General features: G+C 48.1%; 1 protein-coding gene across 1 annotated transcript in view; it reads right to left on the bottom strand.

Moving 5' to 3' along the window:
- Nucleotides 1-123: 123 nt before the first annotated feature.
- The window catches only part of LOC141174308 (uncharacterized), a 55,326-nt gene continuing 37,085 nt past the window's right edge, over nucleotides 124-18,364 (bottom strand). Inside the window, exon 2 of the mRNA XM_073659171.1 lies at nucleotides 124-2,169. Within this exon, the coding sequence (XP_073515272.1) occupies nucleotides 955-2,169 (1,215 nt within the window). The 3' untranslated portion in view covers nucleotides 124-954. The remainder of the gene's footprint in view (nucleotides 2,170-18,364) is intronic.

The following is an 18,364-nucleotide window of genomic DNA, read 5'->3' as shown; positions in this document are numbered from 1 at the left end:
AATCTTTGCCACTAACGTATGAGTATTGCCATAGGACCTCAGATGAACTGTTAGGGATGTGTTTTGTTTGTTTGCAAAGAAGCAGAATTATAAATGCTGCTCTGGGGTGTAATACTTAGTGAATTTCTAGTTGCACATTTTTTTTATTCAGCTTGCAGGATTGGATAAGAAACAAATATACATTGAAAAGCATTATTTATGGTGCTACAGGCATAATAATGATACTTCACAGTCGTCAATCATTGATCGTTACGATTATCTATAAAACATAACTAAACTTTATTTTTTTTTTAATTTTGTCCAGCATGGAAAGGTTGCAAATCACTTTATTAGATTTGTCTTGTAGAAAAAAAAATAGCATGTAAGTGTCTTCCAAACCCCGGCTTTTCCCCCCAGACTATTTTCCTGCCTCCAGCTGCATTGGTATCAGAACGTCCTCATTTGGAGTACAGATGATGGCAGTGATGGATCAGCTCCTGTCTCCTCCTCTATGTGTTCTGCTTATCAGAACAATCTCACCAGCAGCTTCTCCCCAGAGTTAGTGATACAGGAGCTGAGCTGACCCATCACTGCCATCATCTGTACTCCAAAGCAGTACGATCCAATATCAGTAGACTTGGGAAAAATCAGGGTTTGGATGCCACTTTGCTTTTTTTTTTTAAATCCTCTAATAAAGTGATTGGCAAAGTTTCATAACTTTCCATGCTGGACAAAGTGAAAAAAAATTACTCTAATAAAATGAATACTACTCATGATGTTTTCTCCAGAAAATTTTGGTGTTGGCTGCCATTTGTAGCAATTGGCGCTTCATGATTCATGAGCTGGAAAGAGTTAAAAGTAAAAAAAAAAAAAAAAAGTCTGTCCTTCTTCACACACCACTAGGTAGCGCTTACTGTCCAGCATTTTATTAGTGACCTCCCCGTCTACACAGTATGCAGCCCTGTCCATCAAATCTCAGTTTTGGATATGGTCTTTTTTGGTGATCATCACGTAGTCCTCTTTGGTATCATCATGTATATTAAACTCATTAACAAGAAGGGCATCTCCAGATGGAGAAGAGACCTGGAAGTGATCTTCCTCTACTTTGATGTTTGGCGATCTCATACGCTCGTTTTCGGGCGCCCGTGGTGGAATGTATGTGGAGTTGGGTGGCTCTCGGAGCCTATTATCAGTACCTGGAGTCCAAATCGGTGGCTTGCCAGAAATATTCAACATTGAGAAATCAGAAGATAGGGGCATTGGATTGGCCAAGCTCTCTGTGCCCTCCTTAGTATTCAAGAAGGCCCACTTAACCTCAATTTTGCTTTCAGAAAACTTTGCCGAATCGGGCGGTACAGTTTCCTCGATAGGGTAAGTCAACGACTCTCCGGACATGTTCAACATTTTTAGTTTTGACACCACGCGCTCTTGCTTGGTCGGCACGATGACTTCGGCCGGAGATTCATTAGACACCAGAGATTTTGGGGGGTCCAGCTGTTCCGTAAAAGTCTGAATGTCAATGTTGTCACCTTGTAGGTCATAAGTGATCTTCTCGGCAAGGTCTCTGCCCTCGTTTTTGGTTGGTCCATCTGGAATATCAGGTTTGGCAAAGTTTGGTTCTTCGGAGACTGGAGTTACCCATTTTTTGGGCTTGATATGTAATGGGAAAATTGGCTGTTGGGCGAAGTTGAGGTCACTATACTTATAGAGGAACTCATCGCTGTCCATGCGTTTGGTACAATAACGTGGTTTCTGCTTGGAAAGATCAGAGATGTCGTCCTGGCTGCTCGTTCGAGTTACGGTCAAATCCGCGGCTTTTATAGGGTCATCAATACTGGGGTCGTTGCTTTTAAGATCTAAATTTTGTATTTCATCGGTTCCACTGGGATTTTTACCAGTTTGATCAGTAAGATCACTCCCATTTTTTACTTCATGGCCTCCAGGTCCATGAACCAAAAGACTTACAGAGACAGATTTATCTTCATTCAGGCGCCAAAGCAAATTTTCACATTGAATTCTAGACAGATACATGTCGAAGGCCGTCTGCTTGGCCTCTTCACTATTTATCTTGCCTCCGATCGTGTATTCCGTGTTGGACACTATCGAGTAACCCACTCGTTGGAGGATCTGCCTGATGGCATCTTCTGGGATGACAGGTTGAATAAAATAGACAAAAGTCCCAGTAAATTTCTGTAAAAAAATAAAAATAGAATTATATTATAGCAAAAATAAACATAAAATAAAACCAACTGGATGTATCGTACAAAAGTAGGCAGGCTGGCACCAAAGAGCCTGGGAAAGCTGAACGACCACCCGTTTGGGAGCTATAAAGGCCATCTACGCATGGTGATAGATGTCTGATTGCTTGGGGTCTAGAAGAGGGTCCTAATTATCCTGTTCCTACAACATTATGCGGGTCCAGCCAAAGCCATCACTCGTCTGTTCGTCAGCCTTATAGATATTAAATGGAGTTGCACCACGCACGCTTGTTCCTCCTTATTGCCTCACTGCCGAGGAAAAGGTGGCTTTAGACCTTCCCTAATCAATGGGGGTCCCATTAGCGATCAGATATTTATATAGGATAGGTGATTTAAATGTCTGTAATGGAAAAATTATTTTTTTTTCTAAGGAAAGGCCTCCAATATATAATCAATGCAGAAAATAAGTCACTCCACAGAGACTGCCGAAAATAAGCCACTACAGAGCGAGACTGCAGAAAATAAGCCACTGCAGAGAGAGACTGTGGAAAATAAGCCACTACAGAGAGAGACTGCGGAAAATAAGCCACTCCAGAGAGAGACTGCGGAAAATAAGCCACTCCAGAGAGAGACTGCAAAAAATAACCCACTCCAGAGAGAGACTGCGGAAAATAAGCCACTCCAGAGAGAGAATGCGGAAAATAAGCCACTACAGAGAGAGACTGTGGAAAATAAGCGACTCCAGAGAGAGACTGTGGAAAATAAGCGACTCCAGAGAGAGACTGCGGAAAATAAGCCACTCCAGAGAGAGACTGCAGAAAATAAGCCACTCCAGAGAGAGACTGCAGAAAATAAGCCACTACAGAGAGAGACTGCAGAAAATAAGCCACTCCAGAGAGAGACTGCAGAAAATAAGCCACTCCAGAGAGACTGCAGAAAATAAGCCACTACAGAGAGAGACTGCGGAAAATAAGCCACTACAGAGAGAGACTGTGGAAAATAAGCCACTCCAGAGAGAGACTGCGGAAAATAAGCCACTCCAGAGAGAGACTGCAGAAAATAAGCCACTACAGAGAGAGACTGCAGAAAATAAGCCACTACAGAGAGAGACTGTAGAAAATAAGCCACTCCAGAGAGAGACTGTGGAAAATAAGCCACTCCAGAGAGAGACTGCAGAAAATAAGCCACTGCAGAGATACTGCAGAAAATAAGCCACTGCAGAGAGACTGCAGAAAATAAGCCACTACAGAGAGAGACTGCAGAAAATAAGCCACTACAGAGAGACTGTAGAAAATAAGCCACTCCAGAGAGAGACTGCAGAAAATAAGCCACTCCAGAGAGAGACTGCAGAAAATAAGCCACTGCAGAGAGACTGCAGAAAATAAGCCACTGCAGAGAGACTGCAGAAAATAAGCCACTACAGAGAGACTGCAGAAAATAAGCCACTCCAGAGAGAGACTGCGGAAAATAAGCCACTCCAGAGAGAGACTGCGGAAAATAAGCCACTCCAGAGAGAGACTGCAGAAAATAAGCCACTCCAGAGAGAGACTGCAGAAAATAAGCCACTACAGAGAGAGACTGCAGAAAATAAGCCACTCCAGAGAGAGACTGCAAAAAATAACCCACTCCAGAGAGAGACTGCGGAAAATAAGCCACTCCAGAGAGAGACTGCGGAAAATAAGCCACTCCAGAGAGAGACTGCGGAAAATAAGCCACTCCAGAGAGAGACTGTGGAAAATAAGCCACTCCAGAGAGAGACTGTGGAAAATAAGCCACTCCAGAGAGAGACTGCGGAAAATAAGCCACTACAGAGAGAGAGACTGCGGAAAATAAGCCACTCCAGAGAGAGACTGCGGAAAATAAGCCACTCCAGAGAGAGACTGCGGAAAATAAGCCACTCCAGAGAGAGACCGCGGAAAATAAGCCACTCCAGAGAGAGACTGCAGAAAATAAGCCACTCCAGAGAGAGACCGCGGAAAATAAGCCACTCCAGAGAGAGACCGCAGAAAATAAGCCACTCCAGAGAGAGACTGCAGAAAATAAGCCACTACAGAGAGAGACTGCAGAAAATAAGCCACTCCAGAGAGAGACTGCGGAAAATAAGCCACTGTGAAGCCCAGCTGTGCTTGGTATCACAAATCCTAGAAGGGTGTATTGAAGGATTCCTCCACAAGAGGCCCCCATAACCATTCACACATCTCCACCTTCCACCTCAGACTACCAGAAGGAGCCAGCCTGTTAGGGATAGATAAAAGGGAAGGTGGAGCCGGGCAGCAGTTAGTCTAGACTGGAGTTGACAGAAAGCAGTTCCTCTGGAGAGTTCAGCAAGTACAAACCTGAATGCAGAGTCGAGCTCAGTCAGTCTGTTGAAAGAGTTCCTGCAGTGTAAAAGCCTGAGAGAGGTTAGTCTGCAGTGGAGCGTGTTCTAGACTCAGTTGTAGCTCAGAGAGGTGAGCTTTAGGTGTGCCGGCGCCATAAGATCGGTGAAGCGCGGCAAGCTGCCATTAGCGTGAGTAGCCTAGAGAGGGCCCGAGTAGGCCGAAGGCGAGTAGAGAGAGTTAGTTCATAGGGGGCAGAGGAGCTTAACTCGCTCACCCCAAAGAAGCAGTTACCGGACACCGGGTCCGAAGCTTACCGGGATCTCCATGACCCAGTAAGATAAACCGGAATCCCTGGAGAACTACAAGTCCCAGGATCGCTAAAGTGCTGATACGTACCAGAGCCAGGAGACACATAGGCCCCGTAGGTCGGGAGCGTGCACTCCAAGAGAAGGCCCTACCACAAGGTCAGCCAGCGCAGGACAGGAGACAAAGTTAGGCCTAGCTCCAGGCAGGTCAGAAACTTACTACGCAGAGTCAAGAAGCAGGAGGCCCAAAACCCGCTCATTGGGGAGGATCCTGACATACACCCTTCACCCTACAGTGCTCCGGGGAGTGCCTGAATTTCCATCAGTAAAAGCTACTGAAGTGACTATCGTGTCTGTCCCTGTTCTTGCTCTGACCCGGCGGGGTCTCTTCGTCCTGCTTTCCCCGTTCATACACTGCCCTGAGGCCTAGCTCCACCTGTGGGGAGCTATACCATCCAGCTGCCTTATCACCAGCCTCAGTGGACTGCGCAGCGCTGGTGATCATCACCAGAAGCCACAGGTGGCGTCACAAACTCTTTTATAAACTTAACAAATCACCAACCCCTTTTTAAAGGAGAGGCCCAGGGTACGAGCCCGGGAGCCGACCACCGCGACATCCCTAAAGGCCAGGGTACCGAGTCATCCCCATCTCCCCCTGGGCTAGTCATCTCCTTCTTGGCGTCACGAACAGGATTACGTGCCCACTGCAACGACGCCGTGTTTTGCCCGTTGCCACCGGGTACTGTGCGCCTTTATTCTGAACTGTGTACGAAAAGTTGTGATGAAGGTTGCCGCCATTGTTGGGCCGTTGAGCGAGAAGAAGGGCGTAACCGCGGGAAAATAAGGGGCGTACCTGCAAAAGAGCGCAAAGTCCCGGACACGCCGCACGCCTCGACGTCAAATCAGGAAGCGCCAGGTCCTGTACGGAGCGTCGCTGAACGCTCTGACGTAGGACGCAAGCGACGCAAGGTCCTGAAGATAACCGTCACCTGCGGAGCTGCGGCCTACCGGAAGAAAAACCAGAAGGTAGGCCACGGTTAACTAGGGGGGCGCTAAGATGTCCGACGAGCAGCAGAACGCCGACCTGCCGGTCAACGTCCCTGAAGTTCAACCCGCGCCCGATGATGAGCAGGCCGAAGCCGCCGCCCCACTGGCAGCGCCTGTAACACCCGGAATTCCTATGACTTTACCGTACATTCCAGGAGCAAAGTGGCTCCCCCAGTATAACGGCAAACCAGATACCCTGTCTGGATTCAAATGGAAGATATGTGGTATCTTAGACATGTACTCTATGACCGGCAAACAAAGAGCTGCCGTTGTATTAGGACAACTGACCGGTGCTGCGGAACGGGAAGTGGAAACATGGTCAGCCGCAGACCAGGAGTCAGTATCCGCAATATTCCAAAAACTACAGACTGTATTTGAGGACCTTACTGAGGCTGACCTCCAGATGAGGTTCTACAGCTGCTCGCAACAACCAGAGGACAATGTTCGGGACTACGCCTGGCGTCTCCAAGGGGCCCTGCGGGCTCTGAACCGTTGAGAATGAGAACAAAATGCTGAAGGAACAGTTTGTCCGGGGACTGAAGTCTCTAGAGGAGAGCAGGACTGTGCGTTGGTGGTCCCTGGATCATCCGGATGCCACCTTTGACAATCTTAAGGACATGGCTATAAAAGGACTGCAGCCCTTGGAAACAAATGCCATCCAACGTTACCAGGGTGGGGCTACTCCAGTGCCTGCTACACCCACCTTATCCCCAGTGGCTGCTGAAGTTAAAGTCCCAGCAACGTCCCCTAAAGAACTGGACAGTCTGCGCTCTGAGGTGCGTCAGTTGAGCAAAACCCTGACTACCATGCTGAGTGCTCTGCAGCTGCGGACGGAGCCCGAGGAAGGAGGGAAGATCCTGCTAGCCGATAACCCTGAGGATGTCCCCTGGATGCGCAGGAGGAGGAGGCCAACACCGCCCTCGCCGAGGACCAGTGACGAGCGTCGTCCACCGAGGGACCCGACCTGCTACCGCAAGACCGGACACCTCGCCCAGAAGTGTCCTTTAAACAAGAAAACCCTGGGTCCGAGGGCCGACACCCAGGAGTAGACTCACCAGGCCCATCAGACTGGTACAACAGGTTTGTCGGAGGAAGACCTTTCCTGTCCATTGTACTGGACGGGATCCCGACTCATGCCCTGCTGGACACAGGATCTCAGGTAACCATCATGCCTGACGTTCTCTACAAGAGGTTCTGGTCCATGGATGACCTACGTCCGCCAGCTCCAAATTTGACTGTATATGCCTCAAATGGACTCCCCCTTAACCTACTCAAGGTTAAGAATGTGACTGTAAAGGTGGGGAGAGTGGAGCTGAAGGACCAGGGACTAATTGTAGTAGAGACCAATCCTGATGACACTAATCCGTATATGTTACTTGGCACTAACATTGTTGGTAACTGTTTGGGAGAGGTTGTGTTCTTACTTCAACAGATCGCCGACACTGCCAAACCAGGACAGAGAAGGGCACTGCAAAGGGAGATCCGAGTCCTGATGTATCAACAGCAAGTCGGTAACGTGAGGGTAACAGACCCCATACCCATTGTCATCCCCCCAATGAGTGAAATGCTCATCTGGTGTAGAGCTGCCATAGGTCTTAGAGGACAAAGCTACCAGGCGGTAGTAGAACCCCTTTGCTCCGAGCATAGACCCACGCTCTTAACCGCCAGGGGAGTGGTAGATGTACGTAATGGGAGGGTGCTCGTCAGTCTTCTCAACTTAGGGGAAGATGAGGTCAGACTGCCACGTTATGCCACTGTTGCCAAATTACATGCTGTCAATAACTGCATCCATGAGGCGGAGTCCTTAACCTCACCAGATGAAGTAGAGGATAATGACCCTGCAACCCAGGTGGAGGATTGGTGTCAACAGTTCCATGTTGGGACAGACACCACTCCTGCCCATCAAAAACAGAGTGTACACCGGGTGGTTCAAGAGTACTCGCAGGTGTTCAGTAAAAATCCACTAGATTTCGGGAGGGTTAAGGGGGTTCAACATCATATCCCCACAGGCAACCATTCCCCAATCAAAGAACGTTATAGGCCTATACCCCCAGCTCAGTACCAGAAGGCAAAAGAAATGCTACATGACATGAGGAAGGCGGTAGTGATAAGGGATAGTTGTAGTCCCTGGGCGGCTCGCCTAGTGCTGGTTAGGAAAAAGGACGGGAGCATGAGAATGTGTGTAGATTACCGTCAAGTAAATCGCATTACACATAAAGATGCATACCCTTTACCACGCATAGAGGAGTCCCTAGCTGCCTTGAAGTCTGCAAATTACTTTTCCACCCTTGACTTCACTAGTGGGTACTGGCAAGTAGTTGTGGCTGAGGAGGATCGAGAGAAGACGGCCTTCACCACCCCGATGGGACTCTGCGAGTTCAACAGCATGCCGTTTGGACTCTGCAATGCCCCCGGAACGTTCCAGAGATTGATGGAAAGCTGCCTGGGACACCGCAACTTCGAGACTGTGTTACTTTACCTGGATGACGTAATTGTGTACTCCAGAACTTACGAGGACCACTTGAAACACCAGGCAGAGGTATTTGAGTCACTGTCACGGTACGGGATGAAGTTGAAACCCTCAAAGTGCCATCTGCTCAAGAGAAGGTACAGTACCTGGGACACATTGTCAGTCCAGAAGGCGTAGCACCAGACCCGGAGAAAGTCACAGCCATCCAGAAGTGGCCGGAGCCGAAGAACCTCAAGGAGGTGTGTCAATTCTTGGGACTAGTAGGATACTACCGGAGGTTCGTAAAGGACTACACAAAGAAAGCAGCTCCTCTGCAAGACCTCCTGGTAGGGCAGTCCCCCAAAGGCAAAAACCCTCCATTCCACTGGGGTAAGGAGCAAGCCGAGTCGTTTCAGGAGATGAAGGAGATCCTGACAGGTGATGAGATCCTAGCCTACCCTGACTACAGCCAACCGTTCCTGCTGTATACGGATGCCAGCAACGAAGGCCTGGGCGCTGTCTTAAGTCAGAAGCAGAATGGGCAAGAGAAAGTCATCGCATACGCAAGCAGGAAGCTCCGCCCGACTGGGAGGAACCCAGAGAACTATAGCAGTTTCAAGTTGGAGTTCCTGGCCTTAGTCTGGGCCATCACTGAAAGATTCAAGCACTATCTGGCTTCCAGCAAGTTCACTGCCTTTACTGATAACAACCCCTTGACCCATCTTGAAACAGCTAAGTTGGGGGCTCTGGAACAACGATGGATGGCTCGGCTGTCAAACTACCAATTTACAATCAAATACCGGGCGGGCCGCAAGAACGCCAACGCCAATGCCCTGTCTAGGATGCCTCACCAGTCAGACACAGAAGAGGAAGTGGATGACCTGGAAGAGATAGAGCTACCTGCCTTTCACCGGAATGGGATGACCCATGAGCAGAGAGCCTCCAGGAAGCAACGTGGGAAGACGTTAAACCCCCTTCATCACCACAGCTGGCAAGAGACCCAGGACAGCGACCCGGTTGTCAGCCGCATTAAACAGCTGATAACCCAAGAAGGTGCCTCCCTGGAGAAGGAAGCGTCTCTGCAAGCAAAGCAGCTGTGGAACGAGAGAAGCCGGCTGTTTATTTACCGTGAGAAGCTGTGCCGGAGGTACGTCAATCCAAAAACTCATGAGATGGTATGGCAGATAGTAGTCCCTAAGACAGACATCCAGATGGTATTGGAAGCTTACCACGATCAGGCGGGGCACTTTGGCTGGAAAAAGCTAGAGACCCTGTTGAAGTGTCGATTCTACTGGGTGGGGATGCGCAGCTCCATTGAGAGGTGGTGCAGAGACTGTGGACCCTGTAGCCTCAGAAGAAAAGACTACAGCAGCCAGAAGGCACCCCTGCAACCCATCAAGACGACTCGACCCCTGGAGATCGTGGCCCTGGACCATGTCAAGCTCTCCCCCAGCAGGTCAGGGTACTCCTATGCTCTGACCATGGTAGATCACTACTCACGTTTCCTTGTGGTCGCCCCCGTCAAAGACCTGGCGGCAGAGACAGCAGCAAAAACGTTCCAAGCGTATTTCTGCAGACCCCATGGCTACCCTGAGCAGGTTCTGACGGACCAAGGCCCGGCCTTTGAGGCTGAGTTGTTCAAGGAGTTCTGCCATCTTTACGGGTGTAAAAAGATAAGAACTACGCCTTACCACCCACAAACAAACGGTCTCTGCGAAAAGATGAACAACATCATCATCGACCTGCTGAAGACCATACCACTTGAGGAGAGAAACCAGTGGCCAGACCTACTACCAGACCTAGTGGATCTGTACAATCATATACCAGTCAGTTCCACCAATTGCACTCCGGCATATCTTATGCGGGCAAGGCCAGGAAAGCTGCCCATGGATCTGGAGTTTGGTGTTGTTGAACCTGAAGCTGATATGACCACTGAGGACTGGGACAAGACCAGACAAGAGCAGTACAGAAGGGTACAAGCTTGTGTCAAGGACAGTCTTACTCGGGTGAAAGAAAAGCAGGAAATGCACTACAACAAAAACGCACCAGCAGAACCTTTCACACCTGGTGAAACAGTACTAAAAAGGAAAAGACGTAACCACAAACTTGATGACCAGTGGGAAAAAGACCCCTACACTGTGTTACCATCAAGATTTAATAACAAAAAGACATGCATAATCAGTTGTGATGGGGGAAAAACATCTGCTACAGTGTCCAGGGACCACCTAAAGTTGTGTCCAGAATTACTGAAACCCCAAGAAAAAGTGCCTCTCACAATCCAGGAAGAACCTAAAGAAGCGGTGATACACACTGACCTTGGAGACTTCCCAGCTGATTGGCCTCAGATAGGAGGAGCAGTAATCATTCCAGTACTCCAATTCTATGAACAGCTAGAAAACCCTCTACAGCAAGTTGTACCTGTAAGTGCTGCAGAAGAGCCAGCTCAAGAAGTATCCCCAGATGAAGGATCCCCGGCAGGAGCAGAGCAAGAAGGCCCAGCCAATGGTAGACTTGCCAGTCCAAGAGAGAGGTTAAGGCAGTTTTACAACATGCTTACACGTAGAACTGATAGAGTAACTGAGGATACAGACACTGACACTCCACCAACCACAGCACTACGCAGATCAGTACGCAGCACAAGAGGTAAACCTCCTGCTAGGTACACAAAGTAGATGATCAAAATTGCTGAAAGTGTAGATAGTTACCCCTGGGGTATTAAATTGAATTATAGTAACTTAAAATCTACTGAATTAATTGTCTATTGTCATGCATGCTAATCAATTTGTGCTTTTTCCTATTAATTCTTTATGCCCACATAATGAACTTCGTGGCTGAGGACTGTGTGCAGCCCAAAAACTCTTATTGTATATAATTGCGCTCCCTGGAGTGCCCTTTATAGGTGACCTCAGAAGAAAAACCTGTATGGAGTGGCTCTCTTGGAGGTCCAACTCGGGATCTTCATGCCCTGCAGCCACCCCAGGGCCTACGTAGAGGGTTTAGGACAGGTCCCTCAAAACCAACAAAGTATTCTACCTTGTGAGATGGACATCCTGTATGGGAACCTCACCACAAGAGACTTGGATTCTGAGGACACTCTGTAATTGTTTTGTTATGCAACGTTTAAGATTGGTGCCTCCCATAAAGGGAAGATTGTTCTTGTATTGCTTATGTTTCCCATTGTTCCTGTTGTTATAAAATGTACTTCATCCCGGGAGTGCTGAGTTTAACCAGGGGGGAATGTGAAGCCCAGCTGTGCTTGGTATCACAAATCCTAGAAGGGTGTATTGAAGGATTCCTCCACAAGAGGCCCCCATAACCATTCACACATCTCCACCTTCCACCTCAGACCACCAGAGGGAGCCCGTTAGGGATAGATAAAAGGGAAGGTGGAGCCGGGCAGCAGTTAGTCTAGACTGGAGTTGACAAAAAGCAGTTCCTCTGGAGAGGTCAGCAAGTACAAACCTGAATGCAGAGTCGAGCTCAGTCAGTCTGTTGAAAGAGTTCCTGCAGTGTAAAAGCCTGAGAGAGGTTAGTCTGCAGTGGAGCGTGTTCTAGACTCAGTTGTAGCTCAGAGAGGTGAGCTTTAGGTGTGTCGGCGCCATAAGATCGGTGAAGCGCGGCAAGCTGCCGTTAGTGTGAGTAGCCTAGAAAGGGCCTGAGTAGGCCGAAGGCGAGTAGAGAGAGTTAGTTCATAGGGGGCAGAGGAGCTTAACTAGCTCACCCCGAAGAAGCAGTTACTGGACACCGGGTCCGAAGCTTACCGGGATCTCCATGACCCAGTAAGATAAACCGGAATCCCTGGAGAACTACAAGTCCCAGGAAAGCTAAAGTGCTGATACGTACCAGAGCCAGGAGACACATAGGCCCCGTAGGTCAGGAGCGTGCACTCCAAGAGAAGGCCCTACCACAAGGTCAGCCAGCGCAGGACAGAGACAAAGTTAGGCCTAGCTCCAGGCAGGTCAGAAACTTACTACGCAGAGTCAAGAAGCAGGAGGCCCAAAACCCGCTCATTGGGGAGGATCCGGACATACACCCTTCACCCTACAGTGCTCCGGGGAGTGCCTGAATTTCCATCAGTAAAAGCTACTGAAGTGACTATCGTGTCTGTCCCTGTTCTTGCTCTGACCCGGCGGGGTCTCTTTGTCCTGCATCCCCGTTCTTATACTGCCCTGAGGCCTAGCTCCACCTGTGGGGAGCTATACCATCCAGCTGCCTTATCACCAGCCTCAGTGGACTGCGCAGCGCTGGTGATCATCACCAGAAGCCACAGGTGGCGTCACAAACTCTTTTATAAACTTAACAAATCACCAACCCCTTTTTAAAGGAGAGGCCCAGGGTACGAGCCCGGGAGCCGACCACCGCGACATCCCTAAAGGCCAGGCTAAAGGCCCGGGTACCGAGTCATCCCCATCTCCCCCTGGGCTAGTCACCACTAGTGTTGAGCCACCCCCGTAGTGTTCGGGTTCGGTTCGGTTCGTCGAACACCTTAGAACACCGTCGAACACCGTTAAAACCAATGGCAGGCAAACAAAAACACATAGAAACACATAGAAAACACCTTCAAAGGTGTCCAAAAGCTGACAAACTGCTCAGAAGACGCTTTCTTTAAAAAAGCCGGCCGGCAATTCAGCAGCGGCATACACCGGTACCCGACAATTTAGACAAGAAGGAATAGAGCCTCACACATAGATTAGATAGATAGAAATATGTCAGTCACATATATATGAAGTACAGTGACAGTGTTGGTTACTGTACTTGTCATTTAGTGTAAAGGATTTATTAAAAAGCAGGTACAACTAGGCAGCTGGGGGCTGGAATCTGCAGCGCAGGGAGGCCCAAGCTTTCTGGGCCCCCCCCCCGCTGCAAATTGCAGTCCGCAGCCACCCCGGAAAATGGCGCGTTCATAGAAGCGCCATTTTCTGGCGCTGTACCCAACTCATCCAGGGCCCTGGTGCGGTGGCTCACTGGGTAATAAAGGGGTTAGGGCCAGCTTGGTATTATCAGCTGGCCCCAAGCCCAAAATTCATGGGGTCACGCCAGTATTAGACATGACCGCCATGAATTTCTAGTAAAGTATTTAAAAAAAACACAACACCCAGAATAAAGTCCTTTAATTGAAATAAACACACAATTCTTTATTGTTCTAAATTAAACTATACTTACCATCACGCCCATTCCAGCTGAAGCCAACGATCTCCTGCAATAAAAGAAAAATAATAAACCAACCTCATCCTTACCTTCCCATGGATCCCACAACAGCTTCAGCTCTGCTACATCGAGATGACAGGCTGGACCGCAGCAGAACGCTGCCATCCAGCCTGTCATCCCGCAGACACTGAGAAGAGCAGGCATGCTTGCGCTCCTCAGTGTCTCGCTGTGACGGCATCCAGATGAGCCGAGGTCATGTCCAATGAACTCGGCTCACCTCATGCACGTCACTGACAGCGTGGGAAAATTCTCACGCTGAAGTGCTGAGTGCAGGAGAATTCTCCCACGCTGTCAGTGACGTGCATGAGGTGAGCTCATGTCCAATGAACTCAGCTCACCTCATGCACCTCACTGACAGCGTGGGAAAATTCTCCTGCACTCAGCGCTTCAGCGTGAGAATTCTCCCACGCTGTAAGTGACGTGCATGAGGTGAGCCGAGTTCATTGGACATGACCTCGGCTCATCTTTATGCCGTCACAGAGAGACAATGTGGAGCGCAAGCAAGCCTGCTCTTCTCAGTGTCTGCGGGATGACAGGCTGGATGGCGGCGTTCTGCTGCGGTCCAGCCTGTCATCTCGATGTAGCAGAGCTGAAGCTGTCGTGGGAACCATGGAAAGGTAAGGATGAGGTTGCTTTATTATTTTATTTTTATTACAGGAGATTGTTGGCTTCAGCTGGAATGGGCGTGACGGTAAGTATGGTTTAATTTAGAACAATAAAGAATTGTGTCTTTATTTCAATTAAAGGACTTTATTCTGGGTGTTTGTGTTTTTTTTAACTTTGACTATGGGGTTAGTAATGGGGGTGTCTTATAGACGCCTCTCCATTACTAACCTGGGCTTGATGTCAGCTGGCATTATAAGCTGACATCAACCCCAGCCCTATTACCCCCTGCCACCGCACCAGGGCAGCGTGGAAGAGCGAGGCTAAGTGCCAGAATTGGCGCATCCTATGAATGCGACATTTCTGGGGCGGCTGACGGCTGGTGTTTCTAGCCTGGGAGGGGGCCAATATTCATGGCTCCCTTCCTGGGCTATTAATATCAGCCCCCAGCTGTCTGCCTAGCCTTTGCTAGCTATTAAATTAGGGGGGACCCCACGTCATTTTTTTGGGGGGGTCCCCCATTTTAATAGCTAGTAAAGGCTAGGTATTCAGCTGGGGGCTGATATTAGTAGCCTGGGAAGCTCTGTGGGTATTACCCCCTTCCCAGGCTTCAAACATCTGCCCCAGCTGTCTGCTTAACCTCCGCTAGAGCCTAAAATTAAGGGGAACCCCACGCCAATTTTTTTAATAATAAATCCTTTATTTTAATACTAAATGACAAGTGCAGTAACCAACACTATCACTGTACTTCATATATATGTGACTGACATGTTTCTATCTATCTAATCTATGTGTGAAGCTCTATTCTGTATGTTATAAATTGTCGGGTACAGATGCTGAATTGCCGGCCGGCTTTCTTAAAGAGACGGTGCATGAAAACACTATTATTTTTTTTAATAAATCCTTTACACTAAATGACAAGTACAGTAAGCAACACTGTCACTGTACTTCATATATATGTGACTGACATGTTTCTATCTATCTAATCTATGTGTGATTCTCTATTCCTTCTATTCTAAATTGTCGGGTATCGCTGCTGAATTGCCGGCCGGCCTTTTTAAAGAGACGGTGCATGAAAACACTATTATTTTTTTTGATAAATCCTTTACGCTAAATGACAAGTACAGTAAGCAACACTGTCACTGTACTTCATATATATGTGGCTGACATGTTTATATCTATCTAATCTATGTGTGAAGCTCTATTCTTTCGGTTCTAAATTGTCGGGTACCGGTGTACGCCGCTGCTGAATTGCCGGCTTTTCATGTTTCACTGTTGGCACTGTTCCCATCGATTTGGGCAATCACTGTAATGCCACAACCACCATGGCTGTGGCATTACAGTGAGTGGCAGACAATCCCTGCATGATTGGTGCTCTAAATAGCGCCAGACATGCAGGACACGCTTTTGGTGCACGAACAGTTATCGAACATAACCTCGAACAGCCGAATTTTTTGCAAATCGTTCGGGTTCGTCGAACAACTCGAACACCGCCCAAAACAGCTCGAATTTGAGATTGGCGAACAGTTCTAGTCGAACACCGCTCATCTCTAGTCACCACTACAGAGAGAGACTGCAGAAAATAAGTCACTCCAGAGAGAGACTGTGGAAAATAAGCCACTACAGAGAGAGACTGCGGAAAATAAGCCACTCCAGAGAGAGACTGCAGAAAATAAGCCACTCCAGAGAGAGACCGACAGAGAATGCGGAAAATAATCCACTACAGAGAGAGACTGCAGAAAATAAGCCACTCCAGAGAGAGACTGCGGAAAATAAGCCACTCCAGAGAGAGACCGACAGAGAATGCGGAAAATAATCCACTACAGAGAGAGACTGCAGAAAATAAGCCACTCCAGAGAGAGACTGCAGAAAATAAGCCACTACAGAGAGAGACTGCGGAAAATAAGCCACTACAGAGAGAGACTGCGGAAAATAAGTCACTCCAGAGAGAGACTGCAGAAAATAAGCCACTACAGAGAGAGACTGCGGAAAATAAGCCACTACAGAGAGAGACTGCAGAAAATAAGCCACTACAGAGAGAGACCGACAGAGAGAGAATGCGGAAAATAAGCCACTCCAGAGAGAGACTGCAGAAAATAAGCCACTACAGAGAGAGACTGCGGAAAATAAGCCACTACAGAGAGAGACTGCGGAAAATAAGTCACTCCAGAGAGAGACTGCAGAAAATAAGCCACTACAGAGAGAGACTGCGGAAAATAAGCCACTACAGAGAGAGACTGCGGAAAATAAGCCACTCCAGAGAGAGACTGCAGAAAATAAGCCACTCCAGAGAGAGACTGCGGAAAATAAGCCACTACAGAGAGAGACTGCAGAAAATAATCCACTCCAGAGAGAGACTGCAGAAAATAAGTCACTCCAGAGAGAGAGACTGCAGAAAATAAGCCACTCCAGAGAGAGACTGTGGAAAATAAGCCACTACAGAGAGAGACTGCGGAAAATAAGTCACTCCAGAGAGAGACTGTGGAAAATAAGCCACTACAGAGAGAGACTGCGGAAAATAAGCCACTCCAGAGAGAGAGACTGCAGAAAATAAGCCACTCCAGAGAGAGAGACTGCAGAAAATAAGCCACTCCAGAGAGACTGCAGAAAATAAGCCACTCCAGAGAAAGACTGCAGAAAATAAGCCACTCCAGAGAGAGAGACTGCAGAAAATAAGCCACTCCAGAGAGAGAGACTGCGGAAAATAAGCCACTACAGAGAGAGACTGAGGAAAATAAGCCACTACAGAGAGACTGCAGAAAATAAGCCACTCCAGAGAGAGCCTGCAGAAAATAATCCACTCCAGAGAGAGACTGCAGAAAATAAGCCACTCCAGAGAGACTGCAGAAAATAAGCCACTCCAGAGAGAGACTGCAGAAAATAATCCACTCCAGAGAGAGACTGTGGAAAATAAGCCACTGCAGAGAGAGACTGCGGAAAATAAGCCACTACAGAGAGAGACTGCAGAAAATAAGCCACTACAGAGAGAGACTGCCAGAGAGAGACTGTGGAAAATAAGCCACTGCAGAGAGAGACTGCGGAAAATAAGCCACTACAGAGAGAGACTGCAGAAAATAAGCCACTACAGAGAGAGACTGCCAGAGAGAGACTGCGGAAAATAAGCCACTCCAGAGAGAGACTGCAGAAAATAAGCCACTCCAGAGAGAGACTGCAGAAAATAAGCCACTTCAGAGAGAGACTGCGGAAAATAGAATCATAGAATCATAGAATGGTAGAGTTGGAGGGGACCTCCTGGGTCATCTGGTCCAACCCCCTGCTCAAAGCAGGATTCACTAGAACATCTCAGACAGATGTCTGTCCAGCCTCTGTTTGAAGACGTCCATTGAAGGGGAACTCACCACCTCTCGTGGCAGCCTGTTCCACTCATTAATCACCCTAACAGTCAAAAAGTTTTTTCTAATATCTAATCTGTGTCTCCTCCCATTTAGTTTCATCCCATTGCTTCTAGTCTTTCCTTGTGCAAATGAGAATAAAGATGATCCTTCTACAATGTGACAGCCCTTGACATATTTGTAGACAGCTATTAAGTCTCCTCTCAGTCTTCTTTTTCGCAAGCTAAACATTCCCAAATCCTGCAACCGTTCCTCATAGGACATGGTTTGCAGACCAGTCACCATTCTGGTCGCTCTTCTCTGAACTTGCTCCAGTTTGTCTATGTATTTTTTTTTACAGAGAGAGAGACTGCGGAAAATAAGTCACTACAGAGAGAGAGACTGCGGAAAATAAGTCACTACAGAGAGAGAGACTGCGGAAAATAAGCCACTACAGAGAGAGACTGCGGAAAATAAGCCACTACAGAGAGAGACTGCAGAAAATAAGCCACTCCAGAGAGAGACTGCGGAAAATAAGCCACTCCAGAGAGAGACTGCGGAAAATAAGTCACTCCAGAGAGAGACTGCGGAAAATAAGCCACTCCAGAGAGAGACTGCGGAAAATAAGTCACTCCAGAGAGAGACTGCGGAAAATAAGCCACTCCAGAGAGAGACTGCGGAAAATAAGCCACTCCAGAGAGAGACTGCGGAAAATAAGCCACTTCAGAGACTGCAGAAAATAAGCCACTCCAGACAGAGACTGCAGAAAATAAGCCACTCCAGAGAGAGAATGCAGAAAATAAGCCACTCCAGAGAGAGTCTGCGGAAAATAAGCCACTCCAGAGAGAGACTGCAGAAAATAAGCCACTACAGAGAGAGACTGCGGAAAATAAGCCACTACAAAGAGAGACTGCAGAAAATA

The sequence above is a fragment of the Phyllobates terribilis genome, unplaced genomic scaffold (assembly GCF_046119375.1).
Source record: "Phyllobates terribilis strain yellow unplaced genomic scaffold, ASM4611937v1 Scaffold_13__5_contigs__length_258822181, whole genome shotgun sequence".
NCBI classification, from domain to species: domain Eukaryota; kingdom Metazoa; phylum Chordata; class Amphibia; order Anura; family Dendrobatidae; genus Phyllobates; species Phyllobates terribilis.
The sequence above is the reverse complement of the archived record's forward strand: the minus strand, read 5'-3'. Positions and strand labels throughout refer to the sequence as shown.